Source organism: Cygnus olor, chromosome 5, assembly GCF_009769625.2.
Source record: "Cygnus olor isolate bCygOlo1 chromosome 5, bCygOlo1.pri.v2, whole genome shotgun sequence".
NCBI classification, from domain to species: Eukaryota; Metazoa; Chordata; class Aves; order Anseriformes; family Anatidae; genus Cygnus; species Cygnus olor.
In genome coordinates this window covers 47,091,829-47,119,242 of record NC_049173.1, presented here as the reverse complement: position 1 = coordinate 47,119,242, position 27,414 = coordinate 47,091,829, and the positions used below count along the sequence as shown (strand labels likewise).

Sequence of the window (27,414 nt, the reverse complement as noted above, 5' to 3'; positions counted from 1 at the left end):
TAGAAGTGTACACATTATTCTGCTTAGTCTGGCATCAGCTGACAGATGGCACTGCCATCACACAGAATCAGTCTGAAAAATATGATTTTTGTCACCACGTGCTGCAAATCTTGCCGAAGATGACCTTCAGACATCTTATGAATGTTGGTAGGAATATAGGAGCAAAAAGCTCTTCTGGCAGTTCTATCCTTCATGTTAGTCCCTGAAAAAAAATTAATCTATTAATCAAAGATTTCTCATAATTCACTCCAGTTTTCTGGTATTAACTAGGCAATGAAATGGCACAAAAGGGCAATTTCTTCTTGAAGCAGACAGCTTTATTCTGTCCAATTTTCTTGACAAGGCATAAATTTCAGGGAGCACTGACTTACACAAGAAAGTGGCAGAAGTTGGAAAGTTGCAGGGTTCTGAAGGGTCACGTAACTGAAGGGGAGGATCTAACAGTCTTAAGTGTCTTCTGCGAGGCTTTTCAAATACAATGACAGCTTGTTTTTATGCATTGAAGTAAATTGTTACAGGATGTCCGAAACACAATAGACTAGCAGTGTTAGGGAAAAAATGAGTTCCAAAAAAAACCTTTCTCTCAAACTTTGGGTGAGGAAAATTTGGAGGTGTGCGTACTTCATAGGGGACAAGATACTTCAAAATCATGAATGTTTAAAAATTGACCTTCCACATGATAGTGCTAATAGAAGGCCTGACAGTGTCGGATTGAGGTAGACCTTAATTTTCTCAAGATGGTCTTAAAGCTGCCAATGTCTTAGTAACTACTCTGAAGTAAAATTTGCCAATGCTGAAGTCTCTGGTAAATATTTAATGTAGCCTTTTCAGGAAGACTGATTCTATTCCTAATTCCCTGCACTTCATTATAATGTTTAAAATGTCAGTAGTTCTTTCAAAATTACTGAGGGTAATATGGGAAAATGTTGTGTTAGAACACTGGAAAGCGCTATTGGGACCCAGTAAAGTTTTAATTTATAGCACACGATAAATGAGCATTCTGCTATTGCTGTTTAGGGCAGGAGGGAAGAGTGCACATTTGATTTACATAATTATCTTGTCTGATAAATAGAAGTGAGCCTAAATGAGGTCTTTAACCATCAGTCTGGTCTGATTTGCTAATAAAGGTCTTGGAGCCAAGAGACCTGGCTTGACAAGTTAGTGGGTAGATGTTAATCTAGGTTTCTTGAGTAAGAATCTGTCCTGCTATACCTTTTCTTCCTGACCTACTCCTAGTTGAAGTTAACTTGGATTTGTTGGAGGAAAGATGGAAGGTGGAAGCTGTTTTGATGGAATTTGCTTTTAGTTAGTCCTGTCTGCTTGCTCCAAAATAAAGGCAGAAATCCCAACCGTGCCTCTGGCCCTGTATCACGCCACAAATCTCTGCCCTTCGTTTACAGTTGCAGAGTTGCTGTATGCAAGGCTTGCCTACACTGCACGCCTTTCCAGTTGAAAAGTGTGACTACTTCTGTGCAGTCACTCTTTATGTGAGTGCATCCCTGCTTTTCTGAGTGTGTGTGCATGTATACATATATATATATGGTTTTTTTTTACCTCTGCTGACCAACCACCAGCATCTAACTTTGCAGAGGAAGGGGGAAACCTTGGATTTAACATGGACTTGACTTTATTTTTTTAATTCTGCATCTGGTTCAAAATAATTCCAGCTGCTTTTCTTATGCTGCATCAGTACAGCAGAGTGTTAGGAGCTGGAGCAGATATGTGAACCTGCAGCAGGGGTTGGGGTGTCAGCCTTGCTTCTAAATCCAAAAAAAAAAGTGTTATCTTGATGTTGCGCCTATGTTGCATTTTTGTCCTATTTTGCCCCTCCTTCTATCCCTTTACCCTCTAAACAATTTGAAGTCAGAAGATACTTTTTATGATGCAGAGGTCTACGGCTAACAAGGACACTCAGGCAGAGAAGGGATCCTCATGAAGAGTGCAGAATAATCTCAGTACCAGAGGAATTGATTCTTTGATCAAATTCATCTTACAAGTAGCATCCGTGACATCTTTTAAAGGGTATATTTGTACTACTTTGGCCATAATTAGCTAAAAGGTCACTTAGCTGTGAGACAGAAATCGGTATTAAAGAAGGCTTAGCTAGTTCTAATACTGATTATAGTTTTTGATAGGACTGTGTCATGTGGGAGCTGTGATGTGTATGTTGGAGTCGATAAACGTGTTAGTTTATTGTTGTAATTTTGAATGCTTTCCGTAGAAAAGGATTCTTTTCTGCAGTAATTGATTTGTCTGAATTGTGACACTCTTAATGTGAAATGCAATATGGTAAGGAATGGGAGGGAAAGCTTGCCTTCCCAGCGTAAGAACGGTAGGAGTACGTGTTGCAGACGGACTAAGAGCTGATACCTGTAATTTCGTGTCCCCCCGGGTGAGAAATACAGGTGACTGTACTGTTTCGTTGGCAAGAGCTGTTCAGCACAGCCAACTTGCAGACGGTAAGCACAAAATGTTGATGGTATTGGGAAAGTGATAAAACTTGCTTTTCTGTTTTGTTTGATTTTGCCAAGGATTTAAGAGTTTTTTGTAACATTCCTATGAAGGTTTCAGTGGGTATTGAACTGTTTCAGCAAAAATAAAAATACTTGGTTACTTTTGAATAGAGTCTACATTGTGTAAGTCAAACATCGTTAATTACCATGATGGATAATTATACAGAAAATCAATGCTTTTAGAAGAATACGTCTAGGATGATACTGCCTTGAAGGGACATTGCAGTACCAGAATTGTTTTTGAATGTTCAGGTCTAATCCAGTTTGATAAGTGGAGCAAACAACTTGTTTGCTTGTGTATATCCTGCCTTTCCTGCTCCAGCTCTTCCAGCCTGCTGAAGTGGGCTGTGGAGTTGCTTTCTACTCGAGTTTAAGCATTTAAGCATAGCTCTGAACAGATCTAGAATTTCCTGCTGATAGCTGCCTGTCTTTGTGGATCTACTCTGCTGGTGGATAAATAGGGAAGTTGATATTGTTCTGAAGATGTAAATTATATAAAATACACAGAAGGGCCATGTTTATGGTGTGAATTGAAGATCATGTTGGACTCCTCTTAAGGTGAAAATAATAACGTTAAACTTTCTCATTTCTGCAGTCTGCTGTTAACATACTCTTCAAGTTGAGAAGGCTAGAAACAGTTTTTGTGAAGAGACTTCTGGAATTTATTTTTCTGTTGAAATAAGGATATGAAAATAGCTTTTGTGAGAAATCTTTAAATTATGCATATGGGAGATGATACTTCCAGATATGACATTTTCAAGTCATTTTGTAGTTAAACAGTAATATATTGAGAAACAAACAAAAAAACCCAAACAGATATTTGAGGCCTCTTTCTAGAAACATGCCTTGAAGACTGCATGTCTTGCTGTGAAAGCATCTTCACAAATTTTCAGATCTCACGTGTGGTAGTACAGTAGCAACTGGATTCTATTCAACAGTTGCTTGTTCCAGAACAGTGTTTCTATTGATTCATCCTTTTTACTGAATATGACTTCAAGGGGTAACCTGCTCTGATAAGATGTGCCGATTTTATGTGCTAACAATGCATCATTAGGTTACAATAAAACGTGTTAGCCCTAAGGAGGTCACAGGATACAATAAAACTGTATCAGCGTTCAGCGTTCCTAGTCCTGTAAGAGGGTAAACCCTTTTTAGTCTGCCTTTAATCTTCTGCTATGGTCATTCACTAGAAAACATGTTTGGATCTCTTGCCAGCTGCATCTTTTCAGTTATTTCTGCTGTTACCTGTTAACTTGCTCTTGTCAATCAGTAGCACCATTTTTCTGTCTGTCCCCCTAACACTATGTTTATATTTCAGGGAGCTGATTCACTTGCTTGTTCACCTTTCTGAAGCTCTCCATGAAGCACAACTGAAACTCATACTGGTCATCCCTCCTGCAGTTGCAGCAGGGTGAGTATTCCTATTTAAATAGCAGATTCCAGATGAGAAATACTTGCTTGTCTGTTACGCGATAAAATCAAAGCTTTGTTTGTAGCTGTGCTGCTTAAATGAAAAAAATGGTTTGAGTTTGGTAGTCATGTCTTCGTGCATGTTGCACTGTGGAGTCTTAGTAACTACATGTGATCATGTATAACTTAGAACTTTTGATATCAAAATAACTTGCGGAAGGACCTTCTGTTGTGGTGTTAACCCATAATGTCTGGTAAGAACTTCCAGAAGAAGAGCAAAGCAGTTGTGGAGCTTAATGACTTGTTGCCAAGGAGTGAAAAGGATGTCATAAAAGTAGCATATAAAAAGCTTTCTGAGCCTCTGGGCACAATTTCAGCAATGATAGATAATGCTTGTTCTTGAAGCAAGAAAGGCAGAGCTACAGGAAGGAATTACATCTATAATAGTGCTGTGTTTTTTTCTAAAATTATTTGTTTTGACTTGGTAATTCATATGTACCAAAAATGCATTTAGTAAGAAGATAATATTTAGAATTGTTAATTATTCTGCTTATTTGTGCAATGATTTGAATCTGATATATATGCCAGTTGATAAGCTTCTTCTGGTTCAATAACAGTAAGGAGTTCTTATCTTTCCATATTTATAGCAGATATTTACTTCCCAATATTATATTTGTTGGGGGACAAAGAAATCCACCACCAACAAAAACTGGAAAGTGAGAATGTAGTTTCAGTATATGTGAAAGGAATTTGGATCTTTTTTATAGTTTTGCATTTTTAAGAAAAGATTCTACATGGTCTTTGAGACACATGATGAAACTGTGATTCTTCCACTCTGTATATCTCTAGTACTATTGTACTACTTTTTCTGAAACCCAATGGATCTGCAGTATTTCTATATTTCAGGAGACTGAAACACTGAAGGATGAGACTATCAGTGATTATATCCACGTAAGAGTGAGGAGATAGAACTGAAGCCATTTGGGTGGAGGGTGATTCAGAAGATTAGCAGAGTAATAGAACTGCAGTGCTGTCATTTCAAATTGAAGTCTGGGCCATGCTAATGCTATAAAGCTTTACTAACAAGAGTTTTGCCAATATCCATCTCCCAGCAGAACTATCTGGTAACATTTGTTCACCTTTGAGTGCCCTTTCAGGTCAAAAGATGCCCGGCATTTGTATTGTGAGCATAGCTATCTGTTGTCTTACTGTGTACAAGTGTTCATGATACACAGTAGTGTTACAAGGATATACTGCAAGGAATACATCATCTCTTACAGAGAGCTGTGCTAACAGGGGTTACCTGATCCCATAAACTGTCAGATTCTAAATCTTTGTATTCCCATCTCCCTTTCCTTGCCCCTCAAAGTCAATGAGTGCCCCTGTTACACTGTAGATAGGCCAAATGTTGAAGTTAAGCGCATGGCATGGCCTCTTACTCTGGGTAAGGTACTCCAAGTAACTATAATTGTTTAAGATAGGCTTTTTACTTGTTTAAGGTGAGGACTTCTGTCATGCAGGACTGCAGTGACAAAGCATGACCTGTCGTATAGGATTAAGTATGTGGAACAGTCCTCATAAAGTAACTCAGTGTATTCCAAAGGGTTGTGCTAACTGCAGAATAGGTGACTGATAGGACACGTGCTGATCCTATATCACTCTTGTTCCTTATCTCTGAATATTACCTAGTGGAATAGTACCTCCTTGTAACCGTGCAAATATCTTTGGCTTCCTGGAGTTGACTTCCTGATAACAATAACTGGGGAAGATTTATAATATTAGCATAGTCAGCAATGAATTTTTTTTTTCTTTCCAAATTTCCTCTTTTCTTCAGGCTGTTCAGCAGCTTTGCATCTGCACATGGAAACATTAAATGGAAAGCCATTATTAGATATTTTTAGGTGAGACTTATCAGCAAGAAAGAAAATTACAACTTCCTCTTTTTATGTTTTACTGGCTTACAGTCACTACTGCTTTATGACGGTTCAACAGCACAGTTTCAGGATGGTGTTGGACACACTTCTACGTTTCTTGTAGGCTGTTGCAATCTTTCAGAATACGTTCATTTTCGAGGTGCTAAAAAGGCTGAGAAAATGGAATGCCCGAGCAAGCTTGTAAATGCCTTGTATCTTCTGTAACTGGCCTTTTCTCTGCAGTGATCTCAAGAGTTTTTCACTGAGTTCTGTGGGGAGGTCCCCTAGCATGAGGGAGAAACGAAGCATTTCTGCCTATAAGGATCTGAACTGAGCTTAAATGCTGCCTGCTAAGACAATTCAGACAACATGTTGGTGACTAAAAAGCTGCTTATGTGTTGAGAGCAGTTCGCATTCCACTCTGTTGTGTCACCTCAACTGTATGTTAGTGATGTAAACCTGTCCAAATCGAGTCCTGAATGTAGCATACGTACTTTCTGCCTACTTAGGACAGTAAGTCCAGAATAATACCCACCTGTAATTTTGTTCTTCAATAGCTGGATGAAATCTGGTTGTAGATTCTTTTCTGTAGAAGTATCTGAGGATTTTTCTTTATTGTTTTTCTCTGTTGCATGGTGCAAACGTTTTATACCATCAAAATGAGGTAGCCAATTTAATGCAAAATCCCTTTGCCTCCATGTGTGGCTGGCAGTTTTTGCTGGTGTTTTTTTTTTCTTCTAGACTTAGTGTGGCTTGTTCCTTATTCCTCCTCCTACTCTTGTGTTTTCCATGGTCTCCCTGTATCAGACTACACAGCCTATAACCCTGAGGCAGTTTGGTGGGCTGCTGCACTCCAAATCTTGTGCAGTGTTAAATCCAATTCAGGCCAAAATTAGTCCTGAGACCATACTCTTTCTAGGTCAGTAGAGTATTTACAGGTCTGTAGTCCTGCACATGGTGCCTCTCCTCTTCATTGTTGCATCATGTAAATCTGGAACCTCTTGTAAGCATCACAGCACAATGAGGGAAGGCTCAAGCTGCGGGGAGGTGGCAGAAATTGCAGCATTTACAGAAGATGCTGAGGATATTAAAAACGAGGGAGCTTTTGATCATAACTTCTTCATCAGGGTGAGGCATCACACATGTTGCAAGTAGTCAGAGCTACTGGGCAGATATGTTCTTCATTACTACCATAGAAATTTTAAATAGAAGTGCTAGCATGGCTGAAAGTAAACCAAAGTGGTATCTCTTGTATTAAATCTTTGCATCACACAGGAATGACTGCAGAACTTAGAAATATAGACATAGAAACTAAATCCTGGAAGATTGATCCCTCCTCATGAGATAACCTTTGCAACATTGGCAGGCCTCCACAATTCATTCTGTTCATTTCTTGCAGATCTCTTTGGAAAATTGTGGGGTAGTACAACTTTGCATCACATGGGTGTTCAGTGGTGATAACAGAATACTTCGAGATTCTCTTGCTTCAGCTGAGTCAAAAATAATGAGAAATAACTAGGTCTTCTCTCATGTCTGTCATTTATTCTAATCTTTCATGCTGCTGTCTTATGATCTACATTTCATCCCAACTGAAGTTCCTTTTTTAAAGCAATTTTCTGTTGCTATTAATTGTAGTCTGTTACAGATAAAGCAGAGGAGAACACTTGGAACATTTTTCTGAAATGCTCTATCAATCACTTCATCACACAAATGCTTTTAAAAATGCTAGTACATGCAGTGTTAAAACTTAAGTAATTGCTGTGAACAATGGTTACAATAAGGTGCATCCACTCCTGGTGTTAGGAAGCAAGTGGAGAACAGCACAGACCTTAAGATTGCTGTTTATTGTGATACTGCTGCTACTGGATTCAGTCTTGTGCCCAGAAGGACAGAAGTCTGTTCTGTTTAGATGCAGTCACATGCGTTTCTACAGTCTAATTTTTTTAAATCCATAAAAAGGAGTCGAAGCTAGTATAAGCTCCCTGCATTCACATTTCCTCTTGGTCAGAGTTTGCCTTGTTACAGTAACTGTCAGCACTAGTGAGAAGTGTAACACCACACCCTGGTTTGGACCTTGCATTGCCATTGCCCCTCCTGCTGCTGTCCTGAATACTGACGTGATAGTGGGTTCACTGTGCAAAAACTTTGTGACTTGAGATTTAGAGCTGCCTTCTCACAGGTAGAGCTGGGAATAGCTGTCTGTCAGAGGTACAATTTTTGACACGAAATATGTATGACATGCCTGCCCTTAAATGGCCTTGATCTATAAAGGAGTAGTGAAGTAGTCCCCTTTTCTTGCCCTGGGAAATAAAACCCATAGCTTATATGAAAGAATTGAAAAGTCTCATTCCTCTAAAACAATTTTTCTTATGCATTCCAAAGGTTTCTGGGATTTAATCATAAACCTTGATTGCTCAGGAGAATAATTAGTCACATTCTTTTAGATTAATACCGTTATATATACCGTTATATATACCGTTATATATACCGTTATATATTAATACCGTTATATATAATACCTTTGACTTGCATTTATGTCTTCCTAATGCATTAACTAGAAGAAACACTCCCACTTCTTGGGTAAACAGGTAGTTGAAAGTGCAGCTATCAGTTATGGAAACATCCTAAAATGTACACAATCCACAGATGCTTTAAAGCTTAGAAATCTGTTGGATCTAATGATATCTGCAAACAGAATCCTGTTTTTTTTCATTGCTTTGCTTTTTAGATTGTAGCTGTACTTGAAAATCTTGATTTATAGGATAACAAGGCTTCTACTGAAACTTGCATTCCATTGTGTGTTAAATCCTGTGTCAGCTTCTTTGTGTCTTGAAACTCACTTTAGGTTTTAATACTTCCACACGGTTGAAGTGTCCTTTAATGCATCTTATATCCTTTATTTGTTGGAGTCACTGTAGACTGTTAATCAAAAAGACAGCAAAAGGCATGGAAATAAGTATCATCAAGAATCAAATAATATTTTAGAGTTCAACAGCTGGCAAAGGACTGATAAAGGAGACATGGAATACCCTACCCAGCTGAGATCCTAGCAGCTGAAACATCGTTTCTTTTGTGTTCTACCCTGATTAAAATTTAAAGAGAGCATAGTTAAATGTAAGCAGTTTATTTAAGAATTTGTAATTTATACTTCTTTGATATGCATTAAGATGAAAGCAGTCTGGCAGCAAACACTGTCTGAGAAGAGACACTTTTAAGAGCTAAAAATACTGGTTTGCTTCAGGAAAAACAGTCTGGAAAATGCATCACTGTACATGAAATCATTTGTATAATGCAGGGAGGAAATGCTGGGTCATCTGTTTAACTTTTCAGATGTAGCTTTTGCAAATAACTTAAACTAAGAGATCCACTAGCTGAAGCTTGCTTTCATAACTGAAGGATCCTGTAAAGCCTCTGGCTCTTGGTTTGCTTTCGAAATGTTCTGGGCTAAAGGAAAGCCTCACCTGGGGAGTCTGGGGGGAAGCAGACCTTGTATATATCTCTCTAGCGTTTTTAAATGCATCTGTTTATGACATTGTCTGGAGACAGATGCACTGACCTAATGAAGAGGTGGGAATATATGGGGAGGCAGAAATCTTGCTAGCAAGCTTTGCTGTCCCAGAGAATGCATGTGGAGCTACCTTGCTGGCAAACATAAAATAAGATAGCACTTCCATCCACCTGCTGTCCAGGAACTGTATGATTTTCCCGCAGACATAAGCGATCTGCAAGGGAGAAACAGTAGGAGACAAAGCTGTCATCTGAAATGTGTGCGTGTTATGCAGTGACTCTCCTTTGGGATGGGAGACTTGTGGTTGTGCGTGTCTGAGGTGCTAGGGCTGTTGTGTTATGTAAATGGTTGCTAGTGCAGATGGTTTGCTGAAGGCTTCCAGCCTGCCTTTCAACAGATTGCCTCAAAATGTTAGACAGTGTTACTGCTTTTAGCATGCATGGATGCAGATGCATGTAGAAACTCTGAGAGTACCAGATCTAAAACAGCAGTGGGTGGCCAGGCATGTTCTTCTTGTTGGTCACCAAATAACTGGTGATGTTGGGTAGCTCTGTTTGTGCTGACTAATCCTGTGCTTGATAAAATTCTTGGCTTAAATATGTATTTCTAAATGTGATTATATATATATATATATATATATACACACACTATATATATATATATTATTTTTTTAAAAGCTGTGTGGATGTTTTTCTTACTTGTATCACAAACCTCTTTCCAAATAGGGTAGCTGTGCTGGAGTAAACTACCTTTATGCTCTGTTCTGGTTTGGTAGCGGTACTAGTCTTTCCTGTTTGTTTCTTTGCTTTGTGTTTGTTGTAATGTTGTTTTTTTGTTGTTGTTATTTTGTTTAAATTAGGAGTCAGCCTTTAAAAAGGCGCATAGATAGAGGTATCAGCAGGGGTTAAATATGCTGTTAAAAAGGCAGATGGGACTTGAAACTTGGTTGTACCTTAACTAGGTGCATTTCTGGCATTTATAGTTTAGTACAGACATCAACATGGCATAACAGTTGAGGATCAGATTTGAAGGCACTAAGTCATTAAAAAAAATGTTATTTAGGCTAAAGACCGTGTTAAGTAACTCCATATTTACAGATGGGTTGTTACTGGTCGCTTTTCTTGGAATTCTATTGTCCCCTAAAGTAGAATCCTTTGCACAAAGTAGCAATAAAAAAACAGCATTGGCTGCATCACTAACTTCATAATATAACACTGCTTTTTACTTGCATATTGATGCTTAGGATATGTAACAAGCAACTTATGGCCTGTATGATTGATATCCTTTTTCAATACCTGTCTTTAAGTTATAGGACAGTATCTGCTCCTTGAATAGCAGATGATTCGTTCTGTCTTAAAGTTCTATGGAATTGTAAGTCAGAAGGAGTAAAATCTGAAGTAAACACATGAAATCCCTTAAACAATAACATACTGTTATGAGTGTTTCTTTCTATTTGAAGAGAGTTTGCAGTTACAGGTAAAAAGCCTGTTAAAATAGTCATTGCTGCTTTTGTTTGGGTTTGGAGTTTGGTATGCACTTTAATCATGACTGATACATGGAATTCAATTTTAAAAATGGATTGATTCAGTTGTTAAGAAACTTCAAGTAACACAAGCCAGCTTTATGCTTCAGTAATTTTACGAAGTCTAGCATGATAATGCTTGAAGTATATGAGACCCTGATCCTTGGTTTAAGTAATAGCATACAAAATAGCCACTGTTCTTACCTGTGTCTTAGTAAAATGCTTACTAGTACAGACCAGAGGTAATTGAGCAGTATGTCCTTACAGGGCATGGTATTTGGGTTATTGGCAAGAATGTAGCACATTGTAAACAAGATATCGAGGCTGTCACTGCCCTTATGAAGTTCTCAAAAATGCTACTGCAGGTAAATTGCATGCGGTCTAGCAAGAATGAATTATCTCCTGGCCAGCTTCTGGTAGTGTCCGTCAAAGTAACATTTAAATTAAAACCAAGCATGTTCGTTTATGATAACGGGTACACTTAACCTCACAGTTTCACGTCTCTCAGAAGAACTGAGAAGCATTAGTGCATATAAGGTGTGTTTCCTCATCTCTTAAGCAAAGGATCTTGGTATGAATTTGACATTAAGTGCCCAGCTTTCTTAAAAGAGTCTGCTCTGCAGATGTGTGACTGTCAGACTGTGTTGACATTCCAGGGGGGACCCGTGAGCAAATCTTGCATGCACTAAATAAACTGAAGTCTGTTTAATGTTTTACTGAGTCAGATTTCTAAACTTGGATCGTTCTTTCCTGGAGTCTTCTAAGTTGCCTACGTCTTCCTTAACGTAGGGTTCCCCGAACCCAGTATTTGAATAATATGTTGAAATTAATTCAGGGTGTGGTCCTTAGATTTTTTAAAATCTGTGCCAAAGAAGTGTTAGGGAAGTATATGTCATGTGAAAGTCACCTAAAACATTTTCCTAAGATGGTGTGGCTGGTAGATTTGGCTTAAGTTTGTAGAAGGTACAAGATTGTTTTTAAAAAAACGTAAACAACAACACAGCAAAAACTTAATAGAATGTGAGCAGATCTTGAGGTTATTTCAGAAACAGTAAAAAAAAATATTGTTTTAATGTCACGAGATTAAGTAAATACATGAAATACTGTTTTAAGGAGGGAGAATTAAGAGGTATAAATGCAAAATGTGAAGAACTTTCTGTGCAAATCTGTGTTGGAAGAGGATCAGAATTTCAAAATGCTGAGTCTACGCTGTTTGTAGGGAAAGCAACATTTTTGATATTGAGATATGGCTGGCATTGAGCTTTCAGGGTGACAAAAAGTAATTAGTCTGCACTTCTCAGTGCTGGGAGGTCTCATGGCAGACTGTCTGGGGTGCTATTTATAGGAAGATTTGGAAAAACGGGAGTGCTTAGAGGGAAGTAAGAAAAACAGCTAAAAATAGGTAATGCCTCCTATGAAGAAAGTTTGAAGGACCGTGTTTTGTGTATTAAAAAGAGCAAAAAGTGTCAGATGTAAGTCTTCAAATATGTCAACAGGGGTTGTTTAAGTGACTGATAAATTGGTCTTTCTGTCAGCATGGAAGAAAAGGATTAAAAATGCTCTTAGGTTGATAAAGAAGTCTTAAGCTGGATACTAGAAGAAGAATAACATTGTATGGCAAAATACTGTAGAAACACCTGGGAAAATTTTGGAATCTTCTACTTTTTGAAGACTTGTTTCTCTTTTTAAGACTTCCTACTAAAGTTTCAGGTAAACCAGAAATCTGGATAAGTTTTTTTTTGTTTGTTTGTTTGTTTTGGTTATGATTGAAAAAGGGTGACAGAAAAGGAATAGAGGGAGCTGAAGACATGGAAGTCAGGTTTTGGCATTCTGTTCTTAGATTGAGACTTGTAGGCTTGCTGTTAGTCTCAGACATTTAAAATACCAGACAAACATTTCCAAAATAATGTCTAAAACGCTGAAGAGGCTCATACTGTTAAATTTGTAGCCTGATGTGAGTCTTCATGGCTTGTCTAAAATTGACAAAACATGCCTTTGACAAAGCATTCTGTAGGAATTACTGTGGCTGTTTTCTCCCTGTTCTGAGCAGTTTGCCACATCTGTATGTGAAGCATGGAATCTCAGTGTTTTTCTGCTTCCCATCCATTCTCAGCTAAGTGCAGTTCTGTCCCCACCATCATTTTTAACTGCTGCCTCTTACTGTGGTTGATCTCTTTTGACTGGAAGAAGTTGGAAATCAAAACGCTTTTTACATTTCAAGCAGTCTGAAGTCTTAAAATTTGATAACAGTTTTGGATTACGCTGAGGCTACATCTTCACACTACGTTTTTAAAAGCAATTGGAAGTTGCTTGCATAGGATATTTTCATTTTACGTATGCATTATGATACTAGGGGCTTTGAGGAAAAAAAAAGAAAAGTATTTCAAGCCATTACTTTATTACTGTTTTTAGACTAGAAAGATTATAAAACCTTGATAGTGCTTTAATGTGATTCAGCAATTTTCCTCTTTTCTGCCTTAAAGTGCTCTTGTTTTAAGGCATCATATAGAATGTATTTTATGTTCAAATATTCTGTAGTATTATTTTGGTAATCTTCATGACAGTTGTTGTTACAGGAACTAGATCTGTTGACATTCCTGAAAAAGGTCAGGAGGAATGTTCTGTACCAGTTCTGCTTCTTTCTTTTTTATTAATAGTGATAGAGGAGGGCAGGCGGGACTGATTATAAATTCCTATATTTTTGACACGGAAAGACTAGCTGTCTCTGATAGCTTTGGAACAGCATTCTTCATGCACTGAACAATATGGTTTGCGATGGTGAGATATGAATATATGCCTAAGCATCTTTTAGGACATTCTAGGTGATGGGCATGGAAGGCAGCTAATACAGATTACCATCCTATTCAGTTTCATGCTGTTTAGACAGAATTATTCCAAGTTAAATAGTAATTAGGGCAAGTATTTAGTCTTTTCCTAAAGACACTTATTTGAAATTCTCCCAGAACGGTATGAGGGTGGAAAGGTTAGAGTTCACTGAACCTTCAGGAAGGAAGAAATTGTATTTCCAGAAAAATAAGACGTTATCTTGTTAAAAGTGGTTCTTCTGATGGAGTGGGAAGTAAAGAAAGAACCTTTCTGGAGAAGCTTGGAGGTTTTATCTAGCTTCTCTCATGTTTATGTGATGATGTTTATGCAGCAGAGTGTCTTCCTTTAGGGCACTAGTTGTCTGACTGTTCAGAACAAGTGAGTGTTTGTTTTTCAGTTTTGGTAATCAGGTGTCACTTAGACCATGTTGTGGGTCAAGATCCACCTTTGTATAAGGGGGAGTCCTTGAATTGTTCTTTATTTACGGTGTAAACAATGTGTGTAACAATGGATTTGGGGGAGGGAGAGCTACCTGCATCTTGAGATGATTTCTTTTCAAAATGTTGTTGCTCAGTTTCAAATTATTGCTACCTTTGCTGTGCTGAACTTAGTACAATCTCTGAAGATAAATACAGGAAGAAAATGCTCAAACAATACACATTTGCTCACAGAGCTTTAACTGGAGGCCAGACAACTGGACTGAAGAAAGTCACTTAAGCAGCCAGAACCAGAGGTAGCTGGAAACTAGGATTTCCAATTTGTGCCAAAATATTCAGGTTCTTCAGCCTACTGGTCTGTAATGCTGTTTTAATACGTTTTAAAGAGTTTGCACAACACTTCTGTACTGTGCAACAGTCTTGCTCATAGCTTGTTACTTGCAAGTGAAACATGTGCAGTTGAATCTGTAGTTAAGCATGCTTTTCATTTTCCACTTTTTTAGATTCTAGGCTTTGGAAAGAGAACATTAAAGCTGCTTCAGTCTTGGCAAATAATCCATATCAAATTGTTTGTCTTTGTTGGCTTCATGAGATGCACAGCAGTAGTGCAGCTGCTTTCATTTGAAAGCAGCAGGAACCTGAACCACTCTTCTATCTTCAAATATTTGAACATAATGTGTGCTCCTCATTCAAAATACAGCAAGCATCCCTAACTTTGGATGTTCATGTTTGAATATGTAAGAGTAGAAGAACCTATAGTCTCTCTTTGTTAGTTAAATTTTCTTTACGTACACGCTGTCAGTATTTTCCACCTCTAAACATCCACTTCTGTAAAATTAAGATTTTAGCCATTCAGTTCATTCTTTATTGTCTGTTTAATAAAAAACAAACAAAAAAACCAAAAACCAAAAAAAAACACCACCAACAAAAAACACATTGCAGAGGTGACTGCCTTAAAGAGCTTCAGCATTTTCTTTCCAAAGCTGCTATACAATGAAAATTACCAGAAGCTATTCAATCTTCATTACTGCTATTCAGAATTTTTCAGGTAGCAGTGGAAATCAGTATAGTTGTGCTACCCTGCATCTTTTGAAAGACTGGCAGCAGGACGGAGAACTTGTTCCTTTCTTTTACTTTGTGCTACTTTTCTACTTTCCTACAAGTATACGTGCATGCTGTGCCGGAAGATGGGAAGAGTACATGATGGAAAATTGTCTGTTGCCCTTGCAGTTGCCCAGTTCAGTGGATGTCCCAATGAACCAGTGTTTTGCCGATGTGATAAAGGAAATAGGTGTTTTAGTCTCTTAAAAGTTGATTATGGATGGGCACTTCTAATTATTGAAAGAATTTGGTTTTCACCAAAAGTATCATCTTTAAAAGCTGCTGAAGATTCAGTTTGTTGCCTTGCCATGACTTTGTGTATATGGAGTGATGTGTTCACTATTCCAGTACATGCACCTTTTTCCTTACAAGCATTGCTAGCAAGTAGTAAGTCTAATGTAGCATAAAATTACCCCATTGTTTCATGTATATGATAATATATGGTAAACAAATTAATTTAAATTATGAACAGCTTCTAAGATGTCTTTGTTTTGGAGTGAAATAAGAACAGACACTTAGTTTTAACACCATTCACAGGCAGGACTGTGAGCCAGAATGTAAATTCTTGAAATTTTGATAAGTAAGTAACATCAGGGATCAAAACAGCAGAAAACCCCTTTCTTGATTGGGGTGGAGTTTTAAATAAACCAGTTATTTCAAATAACAGCATGTTAGAAAAACAATTTTGTTGAGTAGAGTTTAAGTAGGATTATGGGGTTTTTACCAATACCTACACTTAATGTTGTGAAAGGTTAAAATGTTTGTGGCAAACCTGGTTGTAGTAATCTAATTTTGTTGGAGTCAATAAGGCTCTTGAGCTTTTCTAATCTTTCTACATGTTATGTTTTTTACTTTTCTTTCCAGTTTGATGTGAAGTCACATAAAAGCAGGTGATTCTAAAAATGATCACTGTATAGTTAGCCAGTATATACACCAAGTATGTTCTCCCAGACCTGTTGTATGTTAATAAAGGAAGTTGATGCTTGAAGACAATCTCTTTGGGCAACTCATAAACACAAAACAGGACATGGGAAGCAAAATCTGAAAGCTCTTTATAACTATGCAGTTTCCTATTTGTTATGCCTAGTAGATAATAACACACTGCCCTTCATCTTTCCTGTAGTCATTAATCTTCCTGTGAGTATCCTAAGAAGTGACACTGTCAGAAATATGGAGGGTACAGTTATGTACCAAGACTTTGAAATTAGGCTCTGTTCATAAAATTCAGCACAGAAGAAGGCATAGAAACGACTCTTAAGTGGGTTGTCTAGGCTAGCTGACTGGCATAATAGTTCTTATTGGGTGTTAGAGAACTTATAAAATGTGTGACTTGGATCACAGGATAGAGCTTGAAATATGAGTTTATGTTGAGGAGAGCAGGAAACTGGGTATGAGATGACTGCTGACTACTTCTGAGTAACTGTTACTGAAAAAAGTTTAGTAACCTCTTCAAATTACAGTAATACTATTGAATCATACTTGGTCCTGCCATTGGGCTCGTGGGTTTTGTTTCTTCATTTTTTAAAGGTTTACAGAATAGATCTATTAGTCGCTTCTCTTTATAAACTGGGTTCTGCTAGCTGCAGTAAATCTGGATGCTTGTTAATGACTATAAATGACACCTATGTTTCCGTTGCCAGTGACTTGCCTGGTTTTGCTGCTGTATGTTGGACTGTCAGCTCCGGACAGCATGGCTCTGACTGCAGCCATGAAAGTTCAATGCGTTTTGTATGGATTCAGAAAGGACTTCTGAGGAAAGAATATATTCTTAGAAGTAAATGGCTTTTTAAAGACTGTGCCTCACTATATAAAATTAATACAGCCAAAGTCTGACTGTGCTCCTGTGTGTTGAAGCAGGTGCACACATCAGCTTTTGAATTCCCACTAGAGAGAATCGTTAAAATAATCTGTAGGTCAACTAATGATGGTTGAAGAGAAGTGGAATATATTCCTCACCATGTCTGGTGTTTGTGGCTCTCTCAGTTCTGAGCCAGCTGCTACAGAACAATGACTGCAGAAATTTCAGGGTGATGTTGGACAACTTTCCAAAAAAAAGGGAGGGGGGGTGGGAGAGAAAAAAGATGAGCATTTTAATCTTTGCAAGGAGGAATTAAGCCTACATTTGGTGTGTTAGATTTTTTAAATTAGGTTCATATGCTCCAGGGTACAAGCTTGTTTTGCATGATGTTATGCTATTGGAGCATGCCTTTCCTGGGCATTCAGCCCTGGCATCAGAGGCACTGGAATAGTTTGGAAATTAGGAGAACCAAATGGTGACACGATGAATTTTCAATTTATTGCTTAAATGACTCCTCTGAAGAGGATAAAGCAACATAACAGGAATGGCATTAAAGGACTGCAGTTAATCTCCCCAAAAATGGAAACAGTAAATACAATGAGTATCAAAAGGAACTTTTTCTTCTTTGATATTCAGATACGTCTGTTTTTATGACAGGTTAATTTATTATGTTGGATTAAGAGTTTCAGATGCACTGTATTTTTCAGTTAACTTAAGAATTTGCAGGTTATACAGATGGGACTGCTGGTATGCCTCAGCCCTAGTTGGAAGCATTTGTTAATGGAAAGACAGGACAGCAGTTTTCAGGTTCATTTGTCCTTAGGTGTCTGCTGGGATTTCTTGCTTTCTTTTCAGGACCTGTAATTGTTGGCGTATTTCTCCTTCTTGACTTCTGTTATTGGTTTAAACCAGATGGGCCACAGGTAATTAGTTTGGCTTCGTGAAAACTGTGTAGGCTACTCCATGACAAGAACAGATCCTGTGTTTCTCTCTGTTTGGAGACCAAGTATTGAAAAGGCAACAGCTGGGATGGGATATGTATATGAAGGAAGAGTGCCATTCCTCAGTGATCTGAAAAAAATCCATTTGGTTTGCAAATACCATTTTGTTTCCTGATCAAAATAGAGCAAATTTTTATTTTTCTGTTAGTTATCATTTACAATTCCCCAGTGATGTGAAGCTCTCATATTTTTGTGAAGTGACCACTCCCAGCTCTTTCGTGTTGTGAACCTGTAGCACTTGGTTACAATTTTCTTTTTTGTCAAGCTGGCTAGGCTTAGTTTTGTTTTGTTCTTTAATGACTATCCTGATCTAATCTGAGAGTTTGATAAAGAGATTCTTGCCATTAAGAAGAGTTGAACAACATCAGGAATGCTAATAGCATCAAGAAAATCAGGCTTGTGTTTGAAGGATGGACTAATTTTGTAGTTTATGATCTTTGTTGTGGACAACTGACAGTGCTTGTGCTCTCTGAAGGCATCTGAATTATACCATGTCTCTGTAATTAGTGCAGCAGCTGAAGGCACTATATAAATAGGGTTGGAGGGGGTTGTTTCTGAATTTAAGCTGCTATTCTGAATAGTAGGGAATGGTATTGAAATGTGTATTATTCTAAGGCAAAATAAGCCATAATTAAGTAGCTTCTGATGGGCATTTATCTAATGAGCTCTTATAACAACACTTGTTTGCTGGTTGATTTTAATGTTCCCAGACTACCTGCACCATTAGAAGGTTCTCAGTATTGTCTAGCCCAGTTCTGCTTGTTTTGTAACTTAAAGCCATGTGTTGTCCTATCCACAGATAACCAGTGATAGGACAAGTGGGAATGGCCTCAAGTTGTGCCAGAGGAGGTTCAGGCTGGAAATGAGGAGACATTTCTTCTCAAAAAGAGCAGTCAGGCATTGGAACAGGTTGCCCAGGGAGGTGGTGGAGTCACCATCCCTGGGGGTGTTCAAGGAAAGGTTGGACGTGGTACTTGGGGACATGGCTTAGCGGGTGATATTGATGGTAGGAGGATGGTTGGACCAGATGATCTCGGAGGTCTTTTCTAACCTTAATGATTCTATTCCAAGCGCAGATTGTCAGATTGCCCTCCCTTACACTCAACTGGGAAGTTTGACAACCTATGGTCTGTATTTAAAAGGCAGTAGCCTGCATGTTTGGTCTGTGCATCGACAATCTGATGCATTACTGCAGGGACAACCTCTGCCCTGAAGAGTGAACCATCCACTCCTATTTTTCAAAAATCTAATATGATGATTTTAGCACAGAACCTTTGATATTTACCATAAGATGTTCTAGAGTTTGTATATATTTTTTCAACAGTCCTTAAGCGTTCAGTCTTTGGTTTAATAGGTTTGTCACGTTCTTTCATTGATAGTAGAAACATGATTTGTATTCTCAAACACTGTACTTCTGCTAAATTATAATCTAGAATGTGAATTCAATAGGTGAACAGACAAGGCCACCCACAGAAATTGCGACAGGATTTTGTATTCCAATAGCAAGAGGTACCAGAAAGATAGATGAGACCAAAATACTAAAAAAGCATAGCTGGCTTACAGGTGGAATATTAGTGCAGATTGTTGCAAATGCTCAGAAATCAGGGAAGTAAACTAGAAATATGTAAAATAGTATTAGGATCAGAGCCTTTGTGCTCTGCACTAAAAATCAAGCAGTTATACAAATGTCATATTAACAGATGCAGAATCCCCTTCCCCACCATGATGCTGGTATTCATCACAACATTCATTCTTACAGAAAATGAGTTGGGTTTTCGAATGAAGGGCTTAGTAATTCAAACAACTGTTTGTCCAGTGTTTTCTTGCAGGGCCAATAGTGGCATCCATCAAATAGGAAGACTATCTGTGTCAGTAAAATTTTTGAAAACACACATGGAATTTATATGGTGCTGTCCCAGGATGAGAAGCTTGTGATACTAAGTGATCAGCTTTCATTTAAAAAAAGTAAATTCCATCCCCTTGAGCCTTGTGACTGAGAAATGATTATGTAAAATGGCTGATCTCTGAAATTGAACCAGAAAAGTAAAACAAATTTTTTTTTTTTAAAAAAAAACCCTGTTGCTTATGCTTGTTCTTTTTATAAGTTTGTTTGCCAGTCCTGTTGGTTTATATTTACTAATATAAACTGGAATTGTTTACACTCTTAAGAAATGTAATTCTCAGTTTGTAAAGCCATAGTTATCAGTAAATTAAACCCTAAAAGCATGTCAATATAAATGCCTGCAGTACAGATGTAAACAAGGAAATGTAAAGCTCTATTTTCCTGTAGTAGCTGTTGCGCATTTTAAATCCAGAGAAAAAGGAAGAGAATTAATAAGCCTGAAGGGTTTTCAATATATCTACACATGTAAATAAAAAGCAAAAAGTGCTGTTCCTTGGCTAGCAGTGTTCATTCTTCCTTACAGTCGTTTCTTACAAAGGACGTGGTAAATATTACCTTTCAGATGTTAGATGAGTTTTAAACCTTCAAAAAAAGTTCTAAACTCTCTTCAAAATATATCCAAAGTAATGTGACTGTGCTTGAGAAGAACACAAGGTTGGGGAGAGCGCTCAAGGGTGCAAGGAGAGTATTTTTACTCTTTGTATTTTTTTGCCAGTGATTTTCAGATTTCTGTTTTCTGACATCACACACTCTTACGGTCTTTCTATGGACAACCATACATTAGCTTCTGCTGGAAGCCTGTAAATCTGGACTCTAACTCAGTCCTCAGCTAATGTTGAGATCTTGTGCAACTGCAGTATTCTGTGCTTTTCCCTTCAACAATTATCTTGGGATATTCAGGCTGTTCCAGCACATTAGAAATGAACAGCTAATTTTTCATGTTTCCATTTTTTATTTGCTCATTCTCTCAAAGTTTTCATCTATTGGGATGAAGTTTGTTTGGCTTTGTTAACAGTGTGGTAGTCTTTCATATTATATAAGCAAAATGTGGATGGAGATGTTAAGGTGATGGGGTTTGGCTGGGAGGGCAAAAAACCTGCTTTTGTCTCTTCCTCCATCTCTCCTGAGACTTCTCAGGTTTGAAACTGGGAGAGTGATGTGAGCAGTGGTGATTGGTTTTATGGAATTACCTTTTCAGTTGGATTTTTCTCTCTATTCTGAGAGGAATAGTACTTGCATACGGTGCATGAACAAAGAAAGAGATGTGTAATAACTTGGAATTCGTTATTTGTTTCTCCTGCAACGGATGTACCTCAACACTATGGTTCAATGAACTAACAGTTTTGGTTTTGCAATGTACAGTCCCTGAGTTGTCATATTGATCTGGAAGCATAGGCCACGTAATCGGATACTGTGTTTAAGTTCTGCTTCAATGGAGATTTGGGGCATATTATTGTATACAGTTCTTCAGCTCTTGCAACTTTTTGTCCTCAGAAGGGAAGTAGAGAAAAAGAATGGTGTATTACAAATGTATGTGAGCTTATTTGAATACTAAGCACGTGCATTTACTGAAATGCTTACCAAGTAATGTGCATCTATGTAAAAACCTTGATACGTTATCTGCAAGGATGCACTCACTGATGGAGGGAGGTCAGAGATGCAGATCATGCAGTGCTTTTTAAAATCTCCAATCAGCTGCATGGAATTCAGCCGGCGCGATGTATTCAATCTGTTTTCATCTGTCTGAGAATCCCTTTTTGGTTAATCATTCAGTATGGTCACGTTCTTTTCTGACAGCAAGGATTAGGTCTATAATTATTGTTCATGCCTCTGAACAGCAGTATCGTGTCAGGGTCCTGTTGTTGACTTGCCTGCTTCATCCAATACTATTGCAGGCACAGATTAATTCTATTTTTAGCCTGATTTCGCAGAAAGCAAGGTGTCTCAAAGCTTTATCTGTTCCATTCTTCATCCCTCTGCAGAAGTGTATTTACCATTTGACCAGTTTCAGACAAAGTGGACATAGGCATAGAATTTTAATAGTCAGGTCCCTGCCACTTCATGAAAATAGGTAGCTGGGCAGCTGAATAAGACCTATCTTTTTCTTCAAGACCCAGCAGTGGGAGGGCATTGTAAATGAAACATTTATAAGACACCAGAGCATCTAGTTGCAAAATGTCCGTGGAAACCATGATTCATGTAGAACTATTTTTAAAGTATTGGTAGAAGAGAATTACTTCAGTGAGCTGTCATCCATCTAGGGTTTTGGTGAACCTAAAATGAGATAGGGTAGCTGCAGAACTGCCAGGAGGATTTTTACTGAAAAGAAAATAGTTTAGGATTTTAACTTACTTATGTGTTTAACTACTTCATTATCAATGCCTGATTTTGCATGATCCACATGGTAGAGATTCATTTAGCTCTTGTTCCTCTTTGCTGTGGAACAGACAGGGTGCAGAGAGAAACAATGAATTTGTATTCCATGATCATGCATTAACTGAATTCAGTGGTCTGTTCATAAAATGCAATAGCATTATACTTTAGTGCAGCTAACTGTGAGGAGCTATGAAAAGTAATATCTGGTGGTGAGAAAAGAAGGGAGAAGGGAAGATTTGCAAACAGCTGGTTTACAGAGAAAACAAAGAATTACACGCAACAAGAAAATTAAGTCATTACTGAGCAGACGACTTCTGAAATAGATATATAGAGGAAACAGAAAATCAATCAGCTTTCCATTATGAAGGACTGTTCAAAGAAGTGAGGATAAAGAAGAGCTCTCTTGGTAGGTGACAAGGTGAGGTAAACAGACAAGAATGCAGTTCAAACTTGCAGGGAATAGCAGTCAGCTACAAGACCTTTTTTTCCTTATCTTATTTCATTTTGAGAGTAATCATAGTGAGACAAGAAGTAATTGAGAATGTAGATTCATTTGAAAGTAAATGAAAGTGGCTTGCATGGTTGAAGTATTTTTTTCCAGTCTTTCAAAATGAAAGACGACAAAGTCAAAACCTTATAGAAATACTTATCAGTAAAGCTCTAATCGGAATTTTGATACATACTACCATATGCTATCTGGAAAATTCAGGTAATAGATATTCCAAGCTATGAAACAAACTACCCAGTGCTTATTTAGGTGGGAAAGAATAGTAAAAAAAAGGGCCTGGGAAATTCTAAGTGGGGTATAGAGAAATACCAAGGAAAACATGTGATTTCTTCTTCTAAGTCTGATGTTGAAGTACTGTACTGCCAGTTTCTGTGTGTGTGTATGTATATATATATATGTGAGTGTGTGTATATATATATAAACCAGCCAACTGTCAATAAATACTAATAAATTGAAGGGGATATGTGCAAATGAGACCTATGATCTCAGGGAATATTTATTCTTTGTGTTGTTCAATGGAAATTTGGGTCAGAAATTTTTCTCTTTGCTTCTGTGCAGCCTTGGCTTGTTTTGTCTCCTTCTTCCCTTTAACTGAACTGTCCCTGTCTCAGCCTGTGACTTTTTTTTTCCCCCTTATGTTTTCTCCCCATCTTTGAGGAGGGGGAAAGTAGGAGAGCAGTATGGTGAGGTTCAGTTGGCCATCAGTGTGAAAACACCACAGCTTCTTAGTCAAGCAAAAAGTGGCTTAGTTAGAAATGGGGGAGAATGGTCATATAAACAAGGTTTCAGCAGGAAAATCAGTATTTTAGCCAAGAAATGAATCTTTTTGAAGCATGTGGTGGAAGCTTTATTACCTTTCAAGCAAACGGACTGGTCTAAAGTAAAAGTATTGATGTATCTCGGACAGCTGTAATCTGTACAAGAAATGGACTGTGACACTTACTAGAAATGTTTGTCTCTTAAACATTATGCTCAAAAAGTAGAGTGCTTGTTTTCTCTCAGTAACTCAGTGGTTCCCTACAAAAGGACAGACAAGATATGCAAGTTCATCAAGCACCTGGGTTAATATCCCATATATCATGATGGACATTTTGTCCAGACCTCACATAAAACAACTGATTTACTGTATATTCAGTATTAGTGGTTTTTACAGCAGTTACTAGTGTGCTATAAATGTCATCTCTGATGAATTTCTTCTCTTGGAGTGACTTTTACAGTCCACATACATGCAAATTTGGTCTCGATTAGATGGCCATTTCCAAACCTGAATAGCAGGGGTTTTACTGTTAGCAGGTAGGAAGCTTCATAGTTAGTTAGGTTGAACGATTGATATGAGAATCAAACAAGAACACTAGTGCATCTGAGCAGAGTGTTAAGGAAGCTGAATGAAATTTGTTTAAGGTATTGAGATAGAGAAATACAAATGCAAATATTATATCGAGTATCTGGCTCTTAGAACAAATAATAAAAAATAAAAAGGATTTAGTATAAGCTGGCATAAAAAGAATACCCTTTCCTGCTTCAAATTTACTTCTTGAACCCAATTGTTTCATATTTATAACACATGTTGCATAATTTCAGTAGGAAATTATGTGGGCCAGTAGGAGCAGATTTCTTTACATGGCAGATCTCTATTCAGTGCTCAGCTTCACTCTTTTATCCAGTATATTTGTTAGACTCCAAATGAGATGTAATTTTTGAATTGTGTCTTTGGGTGAACTCAAAGCAAATGAAACACTTCAGAGGTTAGGGTTAACTTCATGCAAAGAGACTGTTGAATTAAATAATGTATTAAATAATCTGCTTTTCCTGTAACTCATGTTGATGTACCTGCTTTCTGTCTCCTTGCATTTGTGGTGTTGATGGTAAGCAAAAAAAAAAAAAAAAATCACCAAGGTTTGTCTGCTGGCAATTTAATAACAAGGCGTCTTTAGTATGTAAGTTGTACACTGTTGATAAATGCTGATGGAGCCTGTCACTGCTGAGTGTTTTGGAAACAGTACTTGAGATGAGATTAGGGTGATTTTAAACATCAGAATGATTGGAGGACCTTAAAAGAGAAGCATAATAGCTGTGCAAAAATAATTGGTTTTATCCTTAAGTGCCATTTTTGGGCTCAGAACAATTCTGAAGTCATGTGTCCAGTAGTCTTAGTGCTGTTCCATTTAGCAGTTTCCCAAAGTGCTTGACTTAGAGCAGAATTGACTGGTGCTGACAGAGTTGGTGAGTGGTGCTTGTTTTTTGCAGAAAAGTTGGTTTTAACACCAACCGTGAATGGACGAAGCATGTTCATTGCTGCCAGACTTGTTCCAAGTTGGAAATTTATGCCTGTGCTCCTCAGATGCTTTTCCTTTGTAGTTAAATAGTTCAGTTACAAGCTTGCTTTGCACAGAATGATGACTACGTCCATTTTAACCTCAGTTTTTTTCCATTCCTTGACAATGTATATGAAGAGTGGATATATTACCTGCCCTCCATATCCAAGTTTCATTAAAATACTACCCAGCTTAATCTGTAAGGCAGTCTGACTTGCCATAATATCTAATGCACGTTATAATTACTTTTTATGCTTTTCCTGTCATAAGTAATCAAAATCAATTTACTGAAAATGTGTTTTGGTGGAGTTTGCAATGGGGAATTGCTTTGCCTAAGGGCATCCAGGTTGCCATGACATTGTTTCAAAAATGTCCTTCGTTTTCTTTATTCTTGTAGAACAGCTGTAATTTGCAATTGCAGTAAATGACAGGCAGATAACTATCAAAAAAAAAACCACAACCAACCAACCAAAAAAAACCCAACAAACCTGAGGTCTGCCAATGGTTCCAGAAGTGAAGATTTGTTTTAATTTATTAAAACCCCAGATGAAAGGGGACGGGATTTCTCCTCGTTATGAGAAGCATATAACTGGTTCTGAAAACTTGAGACAGCCAGAACACCACTGTGCTTTTGTACAAATTAGAGCTACATAATCCAGCGTGCATTTGGTCAGGTCCATTGACCTCACTTGCAAATATCATTCATGCTTTGCTCCCTTATAACATGACAGACATGGTAAATGATTTATTCTGCCCCACTTCATTACCTGTACTCCGTTAACTTATTTCCTAATGTGGGAGAACAGAAAGTGTCCTTTTAAAACAATAGCAGAATGCTGTTATGCTCTGGTGACCCATTCAGCAAATGTTGTTGGATGCAGAATTTACGCACTGATCCAAAAGCGATGAGGGTCAAAATAAGTTGTTGTTTTTTTCAGTCTATTACTTGCATCTGTTGCTGAGCATCTCTTTTGTTTTTTACCATTTGGGTTGGACTGCGAGTGACTTGTAATGTATAGCTTGTCTACATAGGAGTTGCCTGCTAATTTGTAGGTCAAGTAGTGGTTTCTGATATCACTGGAGAGTTCTAAATTCTTCAGTCTCTTCCTCCCTATCCTCAAGAGGGATCTCGTACAGTTGTTTAAATCTGTTAGAATGGCCGTCGTGCTAGAATTCGTAGCTGTTAAACTACATTTTTTTTCTTTGCAGTGTTCTCCTGTTAGCCCCGCTTTTAGTTTAGCTTTTAGCGTTTTTTTAGGCTATTTAGGAGAATACTCAACTTTACCTGTCTTTTATGCTTCAGAGCCCTCTGAGAACACTGTTTCTTTGCAGTAGCTTCTTCTCTTTTGTTCACTGCCATCTTTGCCCTGTGATTAAGGCTTCCTTATGTTTCCTGCTGTGATGAAGAGTAAGTTTTTTTTTTTTTTTTTTCTTAAAAAAGAAAGCTCAGGGGAATAAGAATGCTGCGTTCACAGAATGTGAAGTTCATAGACTGGATTTTCCTCAAACTGAGGATAAAATGCTGAATTTCCACCAAGATTCTGGAAAAATCAACCCCTAGTGCTTCCTCTGGTCACCTTCTTCCTCTTCAGAGTCTTCTTTCAAGAGTGATAGGTTTTTTGTTTCCCTAATATCGTGTTATGAACCATTGTTTGTGGGGTAAAAAAAAAAAAAAAAAAATGTTGGTAAGCATATAGATTATACCTGCTGAATACTTTGCAGTGACTTGAACTCTTAAGCTGTTTCTCAGAAATGGGTAATTGCTTTGCGTTATCTTACTACTGTTAGTAGCACACATGGGTATAAAAGTTCTCCTTTCGTACTACTCAAAAAGAAAAAGAAATGTTTTGTTTGGTTTTTTTCCTCTAAAAAAAAAAAAGGTTTGTATAGCCTTTTGCTAAAAGGCTGTACTTCTATTGCTCTGCTTCTTTTTATCACCTTTTTGGAAGTGAAGGAAAAAAAAAATAATATAACCTTCTCCTGTTGGAAGAAATTTCCTAAGTAGAGTAGAAAATCCCATCCTTGGAAGATGCCCCATCCCTGGAAGTGCTCAAGGCCTGGTTGGATGGGGCTTTGGACAACTTGGTTTAGTGGGAGGTGTCATTGCCCCTGGCAGGGGGTTGGAACTGGACGGGCTTTAAGGCCCCTTCCAACCCAAACCATTCTGTGATAAAATTATCTTTGCTTAGGAGATTAATCAAAAAGTTACCTTTGATTTATATTTGTATTTTGTTATCAACAGCTGCAGTCATCCATTTAAGTATGGTTCAGGTAACCTTTAGT

General features: G+C 37.8%; 1 protein-coding gene across 3 annotated transcripts in view; it reads left to right on the top strand.

Moving 5' to 3' along the window:
• CHID1 (chitinase domain containing 1) overlaps nucleotides 1-27,414 on the top strand; it is a 107,292-nt gene that overhangs the window by 20,832 nt on the left and 59,046 nt on the right. For all 3 annotated transcript variants that reach the window (XM_040560414.1, XM_040560412.1, XM_040560413.1), the window contains one exon: nucleotides 3,832-3,924. In XM_040560414.1, the coding sequence (XP_040416348.1) occupies nucleotides 3,832-3,924 (93 nt within the window). The remainder of the gene's footprint in view (nucleotides 1-3,831; nucleotides 3,925-27,414) is intronic.